This window comes from Carassius auratus, chromosome 18, assembly GCF_003368295.1.
Source record: "Carassius auratus strain Wakin chromosome 18, ASM336829v1, whole genome shotgun sequence".
NCBI classification, from domain to species: domain Eukaryota; kingdom Metazoa; phylum Chordata; class Actinopteri; order Cypriniformes; family Cyprinidae; genus Carassius; species Carassius auratus.
In genome coordinates this window covers 16,075,755-16,093,806 of record NC_039260.1, presented here as the reverse complement: position 1 = coordinate 16,093,806, position 18,052 = coordinate 16,075,755, and the positions used below count along the sequence as shown (strand labels likewise).

Here is an 18,052-nt window from a genome sequence, read left to right as displayed (position 1 = left end):
TATATATATATATATATATATATATATATATATATATATATATATATATATATATATATATATATATATATATAAATATAGTGATGAGCATAGATTATTATTATTATTTTTATCTAGATTAATCTAACTGTTATTATTAATACATTTATATTAATCTAGATTAAAATGGCTCATTTGAATTCTGTCTAAGGCATTTAGAAAATGTGTGCCACCCAAATAAAATAATGACCAAAAATAACGTTAAATCTTTGAGAACGGGTTTCTCAAGCCAGATGGTGCATTAGACCAGGGGCTCATCTCCTGTTTCCAAAAAGCATCACAAACTGCTTGAGAAAGCTGTAAACTAATTCCACATTGCACAAGGTGCAAACAACCTTACGCCAGTTTCACACATACTCCGTCTGCAGTGCGTATGCGTTTTGTATTTTTTTATGCATCCATGTTAACAGATTCAAATGTTCACGTGGTTGTGGTCCGTCAGTGCGTTCCAGTAGCGTTGCGTCTGCAGCAGTGCAGCGATCGTTTATGTACCGAGTAGCAGACTGCAAATGCGTGTGAAAGCACAATGAGTATGAGTCTGTGCTGCTTCAGCACCACATATGAAATGCACACGGACTGCATATGCACTGCAGACGGAGTATGTGTGAAACATGCATGCGTCTTGTTGAGGTTTCCATTGGGAAGCTTCTTTAAAAAAAAAAAAAATTCCCTAAGTATACCCGGCGGCATGCATCCATGTTATCATGTCATGTTTGATGTGGTAATTTCACAGTAGGCATACACACAGGTTTAAAGACTCATAAGAGTCTCACGTTAATATATATATATATATATATATATATATATATATATATATATATATATATATATATATATATATATATATATATATATATATATATATATAGATATATATATATTATTATTATTATTATTATTATTATTATTATTATCAGCACACCAGGGTCACTAGAAGCATGAAAAAAAAAAAAAATAATTCCAGTGGCTTCCTTATAAATATGAGGGACACAAAGGTATTTTTGGCAGCAAAATCACCAGACGTGGTTGGTACAAACAGGAATAAAAATTACCCCATGCCCACAGATAAATATATTGCTGGATCTTTAATGTTGTGGGCCTGTTTTATAGCCGGAGGTCCTGGACATCTTGATAGGATGCATGGGATCATGGATATGCCTATTGTTTGAAATTGTATAATGGGCTGTGGCTCGATCTTCCATCTGGACAATAACACACAACAAACAACAAAAATCAACACAAAAATGGGTCACTGAGCATAAAATTAAGATTTTGCCATGGCCATCCCAGTTCCTAGACCTGAACCCTATAGAACCCTGGAGAGAAGAAGCACCAACATGAAGCTGTGAATCTGAAGGATCTTGAGAAATTCTATATGGAGGAATGGTCTCTGATCTCTTCTCAGGTGTTCTCCAAACACTTCAGGCATTACAGGACAAACTCATAGCTGTTGCGTTGAGAAAAGGACATTGCAATAATTGGGTGCCAACAATTGTGACCAACATTAACTAGACAAAGCATTTACTTCACACTGAGATTATATAACAAATGATATATTACAAATTATGACATAAACCTTTTTTATGAGGTTAAGTGAGGATTTGCATTTGAGAATTGTCATTGTAAGAGTAAAGGGTAAGGAGTACTTAATTTGTAAAATATTCTTGCAATGCACCAATCTCAAATTATTTATTTATGTATTTATTTATTATGATTTTATTATCTTTGTGGAACCAGAAAACAACCAAAAAGCATGAGTTTAGTTACAGATAAATCAGAGTCAGATTGAGCAATGCAGTTAGCTAAATAACACATATAGATTTATCTGTCTACTGAAAAGTTATTTTAAAAGGAAATCAATCTTCGTCTGAAGATCTGAGATCTGAGCTCTGTTTATTTATGATGAGAAATGAGGTTAAGGTTCAAAGTAAACCTTTAGATCAATATGAGTTGACGCTGGTGGAACTTTTACTGTAAGTCAATTTAGCTACCATCACAACTACAGTTTTAAAACTAGAGGTCAGTGACCTTATCCACGGGCCTGTAATGAATCACATGGATAACCTCATAATGTTACAGAATGTCTCACAGACAGAAATGCACACAACATGTAAGTTATGTAACATCATCATCATGTACAATACTCACTGTGGAGCTGTAAAGCAGTATTTTCACATTTGTACAACAGTACATTGTCTACAAGACAACAAGGAAGTCCATTATTTGTTTTGACCAATGTAACATGTTTCAGGAGCATCGTACTGTTCTCCAAAAGTTTGGGTGATATGCATGCTCAAATAATTATGTTGAAAACCTATTGGCAATATATGCATGCTAGTTATTACATAGTTAGCTAGTTCTGTCCTAATTGAACACAGAACTGATTGGAAACACTCTTCACTGGCACACAAATAGCATGCCATATGACACATGAGTAAACGTAACAATATTTAATATTTATATATTAGGATACTAATATTAAAATATTGTGTATTTATCTATAATTATTATAATAATAATTATTATTATTATTATTTGGCTAATGATCTTAGTTTGTCTTTTTAAGATAGTCCTTTTGAACATCACATCCTCTTCACTGTGCATGCAAGAATAGTTTCAGGCTCTGTCACGAGTGTCATGTCTTCGCTCACGTACTTGTTTTAATGAGGGCAAATCAATCTTATCTGAAAAAAAAAAAAAGGCAGAAGCCCACTCATGTATTCTTTTGGAACACAGTGTATTCTTTTTTTTTCTTTTTTTTTTTTTCTTTCTTTTTTTCTTTTTTTGTCATATTAAGTAATTATCAGCTGATCCTATAAGCAGCTGAGCATTCCTCTCTCTCTCTCTCTCTCTCTCTCTCTCTCTCTCTCTCTCTCTCTCTCTCTCTCTCTCTCTCTCTCTATATATATATATATATATATATATATATATATATATATATATACATACAGTATAATACTTATTTTAACAATAAAACAGTGTAAACTATTAACAGCAAGTTTCATTTCTCGGTATGTGAAAGTTGAAAAAGTAATTAATCTGGGGCAGTTAAATGTGCAGTTTTCAGAAGTGAAAAATAACAAGTAATCTTATAAATTACCTAAAATGTTGCTATCATATTTCATTTTTTTATTTTTATTACTAAGTTGATTCAATCAATCTTTTTTTTTTTTTTTTTTTTTTCTTCATGATTGACGGCAAACGTCCTTTTGCATTTGTGCAGTTTACTAGACATGTGTCAGTCTGTGACTGGTCATTAACCCAGTCTTGAGTTTTGTGAAGCCTCCCATTGCGTTAGAAGCAGGAGAGACTAGACTATCTGACTCAGGTCTGAGTCAAAGTCCATATTTCTTGGTCTTGTAATGGTGTGGGGCATTTAGACTCAGTCTTGACTTATACTCAACCTACTCAGATCTACTCAGACTCAAATGAGCTGGTACTGACTACAACACTGTTCTACAATGTACACGAGGGAGTGGCATGTGTGAGCAGTGACCATACAATACAACAAATTAGCAGATCAGGATACTCTATATCCTTTATCTGCACTCAGAGAACTGACGCACATGCTCACTGCACACAGCAGCTGTGACACAGATTTAAGTCTTGCCTGTACACATACCAATTTCATCATATGAACGACTCTAATAGTGATTATTTTCCTTACTGGAGATTTACAGTACTGGTTATTGCATGACCACACTGTTTGTCTTCCTCTGTGACAAACTGCTTATTCTGTGTCGCTTTGGATTAAAGTGTCAAATGAATAAATAGACAAATAAGTATGGACAAGAGCAATATGAACATTATTCCAAAAACCTGCCACCCTTGGTCAATTGTTCCTGACCTCTTCCCACTTGATCTTGAATTAAAGTGTAAAGTTTATTCAGTTTTACCCCTTTCTTTCCTTTTATGAGTGACTCCAATCTATATGTGGAAAGACTCTTTTTCCTCAATTTCACATGTAACTGTTTTAAAATTGATTAAGAATCAGGGCTTTCGTAGACTGCAGTGGAATGGCTTTGGGGTCATGGAGTCATATCCTCTCCTCAAAGTCCTTGATGCTTATTACTTTTCATTTTCTCTAAAATTTAGTTGTTCATTCATATAATGCTCAAACAAATTTAAGCAAAGGTAAATGTAACACCTCTATGATTCTTTGCTGTTATGAGACACATCGTTTGCCAAACTTTGCTATAGTATGTGTCAATGCATAATCTTCTGTGGGACTGTCTTCCAAATGTAATGTTTTATTATTTATTATTATTTTTTGTATCTATTTAATCTTGTGAAATAATAAACTACATATATGCATTATTATTTATTTATTTAGAGTTAGGCTAAAGTAAATACAGTCCAAATACACACACAGTAACAGCTATTGATGTAATCATTCATGGCTAGCGGTCATAGAGATCATTACACTCATCTTAGTCCATCCTCTAAAAATACCAAGGATCCAAAGCATGAGATTATAGACTTTGCCAGAAAAGATACTGAGTAAATGATTATAGGCTTTTGTGCAGTGTATGAAATGGTTGCAGAGTCAAGGCTAAAACAAGTCACAAAAGTGTTTTCCTAAATGGCCAACTTATCATTGCATGGACATGTACTCATGGATTTTTAGAGCATGGCACTGAGCTGAAATTCTTAATAGAGAGATATATATATATATATATATATATATATATATATATATATATATATATATATATATATATATATATATATATAGATAGATAGATAGATAGATAGATAGATAGATAGATAGATAGATAGATAGATAGACATAATAATGTAAGAATCATGCGACTGAAGATCAGGACAGGATCATTAATTAATCAGACAGGTATATTGTGCAAAGCAAAAATTGCTTTATATTGAGCTGCTGCTAACTGAATACTTGAAGAATAAAAGAAAAAAAAAATCACTAAGAAATACTGCCGGAATCAACCCCTGACCTCCAGTAAAAGAGCAACGAACAGAAGAGTAGTTTAATATATGACTAGATTAGGCAGATTTTACAGAACTGATAAACACGTTTTTATAGCTGTTCTCTTGGTCTATGCTTGAATCATTTGGTTGATCACTGAACTATAGCCTAATGTAAATCAAGGTGGTGCATTTGTTTTGTCAAAATGTCCAAAAATGTTACCTGTAAGATTTATTTTTTCCTGGTTTGAAAATTACTTAAAATAATTTAGCGAGAATAATTCAGAAGGTTTTTTTTTTTTTTTTTTTTTTTTTTTTGTGCTGAAAAGAATAGATAGTGTAGTACAACTACAACTGATTCCTTTCTCTGTATTGTTGAAACTAATAACAGCTATCCCATTTATTCATATCTACATAAATGTGAATATAAAGTTTCACTTTCCAAAAGGTCTGATTACATTACACAAAGGCTCGGTATATCCCCCACCTTCCCCAACACACACACACACACTTCAGTTGACTTCTATTTTATAATAGTGAGTGAGTTATGAGTACTACATGATAACTACTTAAAACTTTATTTACTTTGTTTTATACATCTTTGACAAACGTGGATGTCTCCAAAATGGACAACTAATCTGCCGTTGTCAGACTTGGGTCACTTCTGTACAAATTTGTCTCAAAACTAAGTACTGTAGGTATCTCCAGTAGCTATCTCCACACACGCACGTACACACACTTCTCTTTTTGCCCCAGAGGTGGCACTGTTGAGTTAAAAAAAAAAAAAAAACTTTTATTATTTGCAATTGTATTTAATTGAAATTATATCATTTCCATTATAACAACTTTAATGTTGTATTATACCTTAAGGGTGTAGGCTATGTGTTGTGTATTACTTTTTAAAATGTTAATTCAGGCAAACCAATATTTTAAGTTAGACATTGAGTAATTATTTTATAATGATTATGTCTAAAAACCAGTTGTTATCCTCCTTACATATCCTACGATCTCACTAACTGCATAATATTAGAAAGGTTAAATAATAATAATAATAATAATAATAATAATAATAATAATAATAATAATAAATACAAAATCCACAGAAACACACACGTCCAGACACTCCTGTTACTAAAGTAACAGAACTGGACATTTTGAAAAAGCGAAGGACGAAAAGGACGAAGGAGTTAAACACTCTAAGTCCATTCGGCTCTTTCCTCCAACATTTCCAAAATGACAGTCAGCTGACGAGAAAAGTTTTGGTTTCCGAACTCATATGTTAACGAGCTTTGAGATTCAGCGACCCCATTGGCTATCTCCGAACCTCATACGTCACGGCAGCTATAAAACTCAGCAAAGCTTTTAAACTGTACTGTAGTTTAGGTTTAAAAACCATTTCAGCTCAATCTGTGTCAGCAAGCGCACTTCGTTTATCTACGTTCCAGTCAACCGTTTGACCACGATGATGTCTGCTAATGAGGAGTCACCAAAGTGTTAAATGTTTGAAATCTAAGGTCTCCGAAATTCACTTGTAAAGGGAGGAGAAATATATCCGATGCATTTTTGCAATAGACTGTGCCAACGAGAGCTCATATTCTGGAGTTAGGAGTGCAGTGCAAAGTCCTGTGAGGTCTCCGTTTTCCAGCTAATTGTAAAACATTTGAACATCATCAAGCTGGCTCTCTCTCTCCCGACCCAGCCCGCTTTGACAGCTGCTTTTCACCCGCTCTGGAGGACAGTCAGCAGCAAGAGGATGGCATCAGAGCTGGCACTGAGCAGCTCCGACCTGCCCACCAGTCCCCTGGCCATGGAATATGTTAATGACTTCGATCTGATGAAGTTTGAGGTGAAGAAAGAGCCACTGGAGCCCGATCGCAGCATCAGCCAGTGCAGAAGCCTGATCGCCGGGGGCTCCCTGTCTTCCACCCCGATGAGCACGCCATGCAGTTCGGTCCCCCCTTCCCCAAGCTTCTCGGCACCTAGCCCTAGCTCCGGGAGCGAGCAGAAAGCGCACCTGGATGATTTCTACTGGATGACCGGCTATCAACAGCAGCTCAACCCGGAGGCGTTGGGCTTCAGTCCCGAGGACGCGGTTGAAGCGCTGATCAGCAGCACACATCAACTCCAGAGCTTCGACGGCTATGCTAGAGGACAGCAATTCAGTAGCGCGGGCGGCGCGGGAGGCGCAATGGCCGGGGAAGAGATGGGATCCGCCGCCGCGGTGGTGTCCGCAGTCATTGCCGCCGCTGCAGCGCAGAACGGGGCACCTCACCACCATCACCACCATCATCATCACAGCCACCACCAGCAGCACCAAACCCCCGGGGTCCAGTCCAGCAACAGCTCCTCTGCCACCCACCACCAGCACTCCCACCTGGATGACCGCTTCTCGGACGAGCAACTCGTTACCATGTCCGTGCGGGAGCTCAACCGGCAGCTGCGCGGCGTCAGCAAAGAGGAGGTGATCCGACTCAAACAGAAGAGGAGAACCCTCAAAAACAGAGGCTATGCCCAGTCGTGCCGCTACAAGAGGGTCCAGCAGAGGCACGTATTGGAGGGCGAGAAGTCACAGCTCATGCAGCAGGTGGACCACCTCAAACAAGAGATCTCCCGACTGGTGCGTGAGAGAGACGCATACAAAGAGAAGTACGAGAAGCTCGTGAACAGCGGCTTTCGAGAAAACTCGTCGAGCAGCGACAACAACCCCTCATCCCCGGAGTTTTTCATGTGAGTTCCATAAAAAGCCTAAGAAAGAGAGAAATAAACCAATAAAGTTTTTAAAAGTTTTTTTTTTTTTTTTAGTTTTGGGGGTTGTTAGATCAAGGCTGACTTTTTTTTTTTTTTTTTAAGAACTGAAGTCAGATCTCCTTGAGTTTTGGTAGCTTGTTGTACAACCAAATGGAATATACACATTTATATTATTATCTAAAATAGTTCAGATTTTAATGTGTACGCAAATTAATATTTTGATGTGTATGCATATACACTCATGAAGTTGACCTTTATTCACATTTTGTTTTTTGCCAATTATTTGCTATTTTTTATTTTTACATATATATTTTTTGCTCTTTTGCCAAAGTCCAAGGACCCCTCCCCCCATTATCATCTCATGCCTTCTGCTTGCTGTTTTGTGACTTACATGAGAATCTATTGACTATATGAAAGACTTTTTGAAGTGCCTGCATGCTGGACATGTATGGTCTTTTTGTTTGTTCGTTATCCTCCTCTGTTTTTTTTTTTTTTTTTTTTTTATGTGCTTGAAAATGAACTTCTACTTGGAAAAGAACTTCTGCTCAGCATGGCATTCATACATTTCTTTCATTTCCCAATCACTTTTTTGGAATACAGACTAAAAAAGTGAAAGGAGCATCATGCCATCATCATCTCCATGAAAAAGGTCGTTCCATACAGTTAATTCTCTGTTGAGAACCAACTGGAAGCTTTGTTGCGAGGGAGAGAACAAGGACCTGGTTTCTGAAAGGAATTCTCCCTCCGGGACTTAAACAGTGTTGTTGCTAAAAGCGGTTTGTGTATTTAATGTCAAACATTTGCATTTTGATAATTCTGGAATGAACTCCTTTTTTTTTTATCATATAAGAACAGTTAGTGGTAGTTCATGCCACAGGTTGACATGGAGAAGTTAACTTAGAGTTTAGATGTTGCCTGTTTCTTCTTGTTATAAGTTTGGGAAGGCTCCAAGTTTGCATAGAGCTGGATTTTTATAATGCGTAACTTGAGCTTTTTTGCAGCATGTTCTTGCAATGAAAACAACAGTTTGACAGTTGTAGTTCCTTTTGTAGCCTGCCATTTACTGTATTTTAAAACCAAAGTATTAAAGTAGAATTTTAAGTCAACACAGAACATCATGTATTCAGGGGGGGGGGGGGGAGAAAATAAAAAAGAAAATAGTCTGATATAAAATCTGACCTATTTGGAATGAGTTGCACTAAATATAGCTTGTAGCAAATTCTATATCACATATTGAAATCTATCTAGAACGCTAATTTAAAAGGCACCCGCCATGGCTTTGCTGAAAACTAAAGGATATGATCTAATTTAGATAAACTGTAAATATATATTGCCAAGCAGGACTAGATTTTCTTTCTTTCTTTCTTTTGTTAATACATTCATTATTTACATGGCAATAATGTAGTAATCAATATTAAAATGTCTGGACATTGTTTTATGGTCAGGGATTGATACCCTGCTTGTATGAAATCAGGATATACCGTTCATCAATAAATTCTTAAAACTGTATTTTTTTTTTTTCATATATATTTTGCTGTGCAAAATTATTTTACCCACTAACCATATGTGATGTTCATATATGCTTATTTTCGTTTTATACAATTATAATGATATGCAATAAAATGCAATTTGGGCCACTTAAAGTCTGCTTTCTCTGGATGTTGTTTGTTAAAGTTTAATTTATTTATTTATCTATCTATTTATTATTTTATTTTATTTTTAGTTGTTTAAATCGTAATTATTGTTAGTAGCTTGTTTTTATTAGTTTTATCTAGTGCATGCATTGTGCAAAACATGTTTGTCATCTTAAAAATAGTGTGTCTAACACAAGATTCAGACTGAAACTATGTAAACAGCATTTTCTCTTATCATAGTTGTTTGGCTCGAGAGGCAACTATTTGTTAACACCACAAGATTTTCAAAAAGGTTTATGACAATTTTACTACAAACACTATCTAACACATTCACAAGTATTCTCTGGAAAATACTACAATTTACAGAGAGCTCTTAGCACATTATGTTTGATAGAGTTTAAATAAGGAATTTTATGGCAGACAATGCTGAAACATTCCAAAGTTCAACACCATAGTAATGCAATGGACTTTGCTTTATTTTTAAAATGAAGTTTTAGCGCCACTGCATGTGTCACCATTCTATCTCTCTTTAGTAATTTACAAGATAAATTGTGGATTAATTCATAAAAGCTGTCCCTTTAAACTGGGTTCAGGCTGTGCGTGTTGTGCTGCACAGATGTCGCAGCGCACAGAACAGTCCTTGAAACTCCTGGAACAGCTGTTTGGATTGGTCTTGAGTTACAGGAAAAAAAAAAAGAAAAAAAAAAAAGAGAGAGAGAATCATTTAACTCCAAATGTAAATGGCTGTAGTTATGAAAGAACAGCAGTTTTACGCATTTGCCTGAGACATACATGTTCATAAGTGGGCAGCGTTGCATGAGCGGAGGTACATAAGTATGGGGGTTCTCAATTGGTGAGTTGTGGGTCTGTTTTGATTGTGCCGCAGATAGCAGGGAAGCGTCTATGAAAAAAAGAAAGTAAAAGTAGTAAAAAAAGTAGTAAAAAAAAAGAAAACAAAAAGAATATATGTATATATATATATGTATGTATATATACATACATACATACATACATACATACATACATATATATATATATATATATATATATATATATATATATATAAATTCATCTTTTTCTTTACTATTTGCATTTATCATAGACGCTTCCCTGCTATCTGCGGCACTATCAGAACAGACCCACATATACAGATATATATTAGTTTTCCTCTTCAGTTTGTTACACTAATAATTTAGCATATTGCTGTGCTTAAGCAGTTGATGATAATATTTGTAAATTCAGATAGTTAGATTTTTAAGGACATTTTGTTTACCTTTGCATGATAAACAATTTAGTGTAAGTGTTATATTGATACATTCAATCAGTTGAGAACCAATGTACCAGTGAATATGTTTTTGGAGGTCAGAGTAAACATTCACATCCTGAATGAAAAAAAAACAAAAAACAAAAAAACAACAACACAGGAATACAAAAAAACTTCACACAAAGAAAGGTCATTTTACAGATACATTTAATCTTCATCTAGATTAACAGTGCTCAGTTTGTACTGAGATTTGTTCTTTAATTACTAAATGTGTGCCATTCCTCCATGTGAAGGAGACGGCTTTGTCGTCCACCTCTCCTGAAACAAGGAAGAACAGGAGGGAGGAACATGAGGAAACAGGAACTCGGGCGAGAGAGTATAGCTGGATAGTTGAAATGATTTTCCCAATGATTAATCACTTAGAAAGGGGCTGACTTGAGCCATATAGAAATTGTTAATCATGAATTTGTATGGCTGGGCTTTTAACATGGATGCGAAAACTGCAATTTGTTGCAAATCTCTCTCTTATGTGCACACATTTCAGTAATTTTTGAATTGGCAAAACCCTAGACATCTCCTTAAACTTATTGTGCACTGTTGACATAAAGGTAAGCACAAACTGCAACTTGACATTGTTATGATTTTATCTGCTTTCTTAAATTAGAAATGTATCCATGTTGTCCTAAAACATTATGCTTTAAATTACTTGAAATATTGCTGTTACAACTGGGCATCTATGATTCTCATTTTTGAAAGTATGTTTATTTATTCCTATTATTTTCATCATTATTTAATGTGGAAGAAAAAAAATGTAATATGTTATCTGAAACAATGAATGTTCTACTCTTACGGAGTCTTTGCAAGAGTGAGTTCAGGCTTTAGTGATGGTGTATTTCAGTGTTTCAGTGTATGTGTGTACAGAGGAGGTCAGTGAACGAGATGTAGAAACATGTACAGTCATTACAAAGATCTTTACCCTCAGGGGAGACCTTATTCATTTCCTGTGCCAGTCTTTAAGTCAAATGCATATGCACATAGGCATGACACTTCCTATGGATCCACAGCTACCTTTCATCCATTTTCACTTTTAATCAGCTAACTACTAACAGGTTTGCTCAACAAATTTTCCCACCGGTTTTGTATTTTGATTAGTTGACTTAAGCAATTTCACATTTATCAATACACATGTACACTGCAGGCCGTATTGAAGCTTTATTAAAATTTGTTGTACATGTTACGTCATGTACACTAAATATATATGACGCCATGATTGATAGATACATAGATAGACAGACAGACAGACAGATATGAAAAGTTCAGTTTTGGAAGTCTTTTGGTTTGCGAGTGATGCGGGTAAACTTGAGAGAGCTTTCGGAAAGATGTGCACACACTTTGAAACTGTGTGTCAGAGTACTGGGGTTTTCCAGCGATGCAAAGACACAATAAAGATGAAGATGATGCGTGTATGATACAGAGAGAAAGTGTGTCAATTAATATTTTCTGGCTAATACGTAAATTCATCTGTTATCTAATTTCACCAGTTAACAATGAACATGTAAACACACTTGAGTTAATAAGAATAAAAGCTGTGAAAAATCAGTTCCCCTTCATAATGTATGGAATGTGCAGTTATTTCATTTCTATGAAATATTTACTTTTCTTTCACACATTTTTTTTTTTTTTTCTCATCCTGTTCCTGGGTAAGGGGTGCAGTATGCGTATGTCTTGAGCATTCAAAATATTTCACTGAACTTGTCCTATGTGTAAGGTACATAGCCTTACAATTTTAGACTATCTAACTTGTTTATCTTTCCTTTCAGACATAATATTCTATTTCTGTGATGAATAACATCCTTTTGGGTGATCATTTATCATGACTGTATGGCAGTTAGAATTAAAACCAAAATAAGATTAAAATATGAATTAAGAGTTTAAAGGGGTATGAAAATATGAAGCTTTTTTAAAAATCATTATTTTGTGTATTTGGTGTAACGGAATATTTTAACAGGCTTTAATTTTGATGATAACATTAAATGATGATACATAATGAAAAAAAATGTATAGCACTGTAAGACGCTTTGCATAAAAGCGTCTGCCAAATGCATAAATGTAAAAAACACATTGTTTTTCAAATACTGTACATTATTGAATGTCCTCTATGCCCCTTCAAAATCAAATTTTAAATCTAGTTTTACAGTAACTAAATAATACTGTTACTGTTTCCATGAAGCATTTAAATTGTATTACTGATGGAAACTGACATTATTTTTTTTTTAGTATATATATATATATATATATATATATATATGTGTGTGTGTGTGTAAAAAATAATTTAATTGTGAACTAATTCTATGTCTTAAAAGAGTTTGAATGTGGACTGCACTGTGAAAAATAACTATTCTATAATAGCTATAATAACTATCATACTACATAGCAAAATTCTGAATTTTAATTTAGGTCCCCAACCTGACACTAGTCCCCATGAGTCTGAGTGTGTATTCACGTTTAAGTCCCCAGCAGGATATATAAACCTGTACACACACACACACGAGACGTTTGTTTTTGTGAAAAGTGGGGACATCCCATAGGCGTAATGGTTTTTATAATGTAGAAACTGTATATTCTATCGCCCTTCACCAACCCTACCCCTAACCCTAACCCTCACAGGAAACTTTGTGCATTTTTACTTTCTCAAAAAAAAAAAAAAACCTCATTCTGTATGATTTATAAGCGTTTTGAAAAATGGGGACATGGGCTATGTCCTCATAATTCACCCTCTCCTTGTAATACCTGTGTCATACCCATGTCATTATACAAAGCTGTGTCCTGATATGTCACAAAAACATGCCCACACACACACATCATCTCCCAACCCCCACTAAATAAAAAATAATGTCAGTTTCCATCAGTAATACAATTTAAATGCTTCATGGAAACAGTAACAGTGTTATTTCGTTACTGTAAAACTAGATTTAAAATTTGATTTTGAAGAATAGATTGTTGTGTCTTCTGTTATTTCATTATAGACGCACACCTCAGAGGAACCTATTCATCAGAAAAATAATACTGTCAGATGAAGTTTTTTTTTTTTTTTTAAGAGCAGATTAATCAAGTATGAAAATCTTGTATTTTTTATGTCTCTGACTGTTTGTCTTTGACAGAAATATTACATAATATAATAGTTTTTAATAATAAAAAGTTCAGCTTGCAATCTCTCCACATAGATTACTATAAAAATGTGTTACATCATGATGAAGTCACAATTTCCATTTAGTTTGTGGTGTACCATGACATCTCTGTCTTACTTTTTCTCTGTCAGGTCTTCCAGAAAGTTCCTTCATCTGTAACCATGAGCTCTCTGAACCTCTGCGCCTGGCCTTGATGAGGTAAAACAATTTCACTTGTATCTCTGACATACAACACACAACAAAGGTAATGTTAAAGCATACAATAACCAAATAGTGTGGAAAAAAATAAAATAAAAAATAAAGTGTTTATCAAATAATAAAATGCAGTGATCTATTATAGGAATCTCAAAGTGCCTTAATATAAAGTGCATATATATATATATATATATATATATATATATATATATATATATATATATATATATATATATATATATATTTATTTATAATAACATTGACTGAGTACTTAACACTGTATCTGACATCTACCTCAGAGTGTGACTAGTGATTCCTGAAGTGCTGTACGGAATATTTTTCTCACTTTACACCTGAGTCAAAGCAAGTGTAAATTCACCTTCCCATAGGCCGAACTCTCAGTGCTGGGGTGATGGATTTCTAAAAGACCAGCTGAAGCACAATCCATCTTTCTCCAGGCTCAGTGTGTACTCTTGTAGGACTACACCAATGACATCTCTCTGGAGCACCAAATGCACCTCGCTCTTGGGTACAAGCTGCTCTATGAGCTGTCAGGGATTAAGGTGTTTGTATGGTACATTGGTCACTAAAAGCACTTTTATGATTCAGCAAAGTTCTCCATATTCACTGTGGCCTGACCGACCACTGATTCAAAGACATAGTGCCTTCTAGAACAAGACTAAAGTGTGATATATTGTGTACTCATTGTTAAAATGTTCATATTAATGTTAAAATGCAGAAAAAAAAGAACAAAAAAAAGAAAATGGATATTTTTAGGCTGAATCTGAATGGATGAGTCATATTCAAACCTGCTCTAGAACACATGCCCACATAATGATGTGCAGCATTTCCTGTCTGTTCTTGTACTAAAGCGCTCACTTAAAAATGTCAAAAAAGGCCTAATAAATAAATGCAATTAATAAACAAACAAACAAATTTGGAATGATCAACTAAATGACACAGTACCACAGAGTAGCATTGTTTCTGCTTATGCATCCAACTAGGAATGTTTTAGTTAAAGTTGCCTCTGCATATTAAGGTGGAATATGAAAAATTATTTGACTAGTACAAAAACTTCCACTCTTCACCTTCATATGATTAATAAGGTAAAGAGTTAATTTAGTTGTTCTTGAATCTTTGTCAGGAGGTCTGATGAAGGTTTACCCTTTAGTTTCCAATCCCTTTATATCCAATGTCCATTTAGCATGTTCCCTTTCCTCTATCTCCCTCATACTAATCTGCATAATGAGGATGAGATGTTAATGTCATGCCGCCCTTCCCATAATGCTCTGTGTTCCCGTCCCCATTGTCTTTAAGTAGAGCACAGGATCAGGGCTGGCCAGGCTCCAGCCTCACTTAACTTCGCCAGGGAAAAATGAGACGGAGCTGTCAGAGATGACAAGGACAAATCAGCGTTCAATGAAGTGCTTTAAGTGCTGTTGTTTCCAACAGCCATCGGAGTGGCTGTGAATTAGTTGCCCTTTAAAGACGGCTGAGGAAATGTGCTGGATAAACTCTTAGGAATGACAGGACACAGAGAACACAGGAATGAAAAACATGATGATAGGTGTCTTCCATAAACCTGCTCTGTTATCGCACACACAGAATTGTGGGTTATCGTGTCTTCAGAAACTGACACAATGAAGGCATCTTAGATAGATAGACAGGTCCAAAACCATATCCTATCTTATTATACTCACTGAGAATACAATGTTTTAGAGGATTTGGACACTAGGACTGAGACAAGAGACCAGTCATAGTGAATGTTGTTCTAGTAAATGGTATTTGTGACTTTATGCATGTACAGAATGTGAGAAAACACAAGTGAACAATGAGTAGCCTTTTCATGTAAGTGAGTGAGAAAAAAGAATGATGCTCGTCTTTAGCAGGAAAACTGTTTTGTCTTTTTTTTTTTTTTTTCACATGACTCAGCTTCCAGTGTATTTGTGGGTGTTCTTCAATGAGTGGTGTGGTTTTCCCTGTAAAAAAAAAAAAAAAAAAAAAAAAAAAAAAAGAGAAAAAAAAAAATACATTCTCCTGGTTAGGTATGTTTTGAAGCATGGCTGGTGGTTTGAGCTTTTTTAAGCTGGTCCTTAGCTGGACATGTGCTGGTCCTAAGCAACTATCTCCTGCACAGGATCAGCTTAGAACCAGCACATGACCAGTTGAGAACCAGCTAAGGAAAAGCTTAAACCAGCTCAAACCAGCAGCCATGATTCAAAACATACCTAACCAGCATATGCTGGATTTTCAACAGGGTTGCCATAGGTGTATGACTGGTTGTCCAAACTTGTTCCTGGAGGGTCACTGTCTTGAATGATTTATCTCCAACTTGCCTTAACACACCACAACGTTTCTATAATGATTGGCTGGTTAAGGTGTGTTTAATTGAGCTAAACTCTGCAGGATAGTGGCCCTCCAGGACTTCTCAAACAACCCTAACTTTAACAATACAGTTAATATTAACTTAAAATCAGATGGCAATGCTTGATTTTTAGGAACAATGTTGAAGCCCCAGTCTGTTTCTTTGTTTGTTTGTTTGGATGTTTAAGTCCAACTGACAAGACCAATATTATGAAAAAAAATGTCCTTGAGTACTACAACACTGGTTTAGAAACTGATAATGATAGTCGTCAATGAAATACGCTATGTTCTAGACCTCGGGTGCTCCATTCTTGAATGGAACCAGCTGCTGTTTGAAATTTAGGAAGTTTTGGTCAGTGTAATAGTAAAAACTGTTCTGCTGTAAGGCAAATTCAGATTTCATATATACATTTGTTGAAGAAAGTATGCCCCATGGGCTGCCCTGTCTCCTTCACTGCACGTGGCAATAGTACAGACACCAGTGAGGGGACAAAAGGACATGGTAACTGCTGAGGTAGCAGAAAACTACCAAATCCCTGAGAGGACAGTGTTAGCGCGCGCACACACACCAGTACACATAAGGAGGGCCAAGTGAGGCGTGACTGGCGGTTGAGACTGGTCAGTCTCACTGATGGAGTGTCATCTACCAAGGGTGGTGGCAAAAACACTATATAACACATCCGCCACACTTTTGTATTTTTGCAACTCCCCTGACTTCCAGCATAACAGCTCTGATAATTTCTATATTTGAGGCACTTTTGTACATAAGACTTTAACCTGTTACTGTATCTGATGAAAGGCTGGGTTTCACCAACAACCACCTTTCAATATGATATCCATGCCATAATATGTCCTTTTTAATGCATGCTAATTTAATTAAATATTATATTGTGACTGAAACTAAATCTAGAAATGTGCTGTAGTCACTTTCTCTTGCGCATTTTGTTTACTTTCATTGCTCATGAAAAAAAAGGCTCAGTCAGAGATGCCAGTTTTGTAGTTTTTGCTTATTTTTACAGTCTGCTATTGTACTGTATGAAATAATATGGATGCGCACAAACACACACACACAATCAATACAATATCTAAAATGGCAAAGCAAGATTTTGAGACGTATGCACCCAGACTTGCTGTGTCCGCCTGATCTTCCAGCCACCTGCTCCAGGCAAGAGAAACTGGAGACGGAGGCTGACAGTCTATATTTAGCTGTGCAGGCAGCAAACACTGTATTTGGGCTTTAAGGTTAAAAATATGAATGTCTATGTACAGTCAGCCCAGAGTACAGTACTATGCGCTGAATAGCATCTTTACCCAGAGTCGTGTAGCACAGCCTTGCTTCCTTTTCTTAAAAAAAAAGGTAACTGGACTCAAGAAGAGAGAGTGAAAAAATTATTTTTCTTTAAAACAGCAAAGTACACTAAATTTGAAATTGTGACTTTAGCTGTGTAATAGAAAGGATGTCATTAGTTCTTAAGGAAATTTTAAGTTTTAGGGCTTATCAAATTTTCCCACAAGGATAGTAATACCAGTACATTATTGCTGGTCCCCATTAGAAAAAAAAAAACAAAAACAATCTTATAAATCATACAGAATTATGTTATATTGTCAATCCTTTTGATCCTTTATTTAAACACACACACACACACACACACACACACACACACACACACACACACACACACACACAC

The 18,052-nt window shown here is 35.5% G+C and overlaps 1 protein-coding gene across 2 annotated transcripts; it reads left to right on the top strand.

The window, feature by feature from the left end:
• The first annotated feature begins 6,201 nt into the window (after positions 1-6,201).
• Positions 6,202-15,883, top strand: LOC113118542 (transcription factor Maf-like). Of its 2 annotated transcripts, XM_026287791.1 has the most exons (3): positions 6,202-7,698; positions 13,937-14,003; positions 14,390-15,883. In XM_026287791.1, the coding sequence occupies exons 1-2, from the start codon at positions 6,725-6,727 to the stop codon at positions 13,962-13,964; spliced, it is 1,002 nt and encodes a 333-aa protein (XP_026143576.1). In that variant the 5' UTR covers positions 6,202-6,724; the 3' UTR covers positions 13,965-14,003; positions 14,390-15,883. The 2 variants fall into 2 exon arrangements, with proteins under 2 accessions (XP_026143576.1, XP_026143577.1); XM_026287792.1 differs by lacking the exons at positions 13,937-14,003; positions 14,390-15,883 and adding an exon at positions 8,320-9,362 and having other exon boundaries at positions 6,203-7,698.
• The last annotated feature ends 2,169 nt before the right edge of the window (positions 15,884-18,052 follow it).

Coding starts and splice junctions, on each gene's coding strand:
- LOC113118542 (XM_026287791.1), top strand. CDS start 6,725: ATGGCATCAGAGCTGGCACTGAGCAGCTCCGACCTGCCCACCAGTCCC. Junction 7,699..13,936: donor TCATCCCCGGAGTTTTTCAT/GTGAGTTCCATA, acceptor TTTCTCTGTCAG/GTCTTCCAGAAAGTTCCTTC.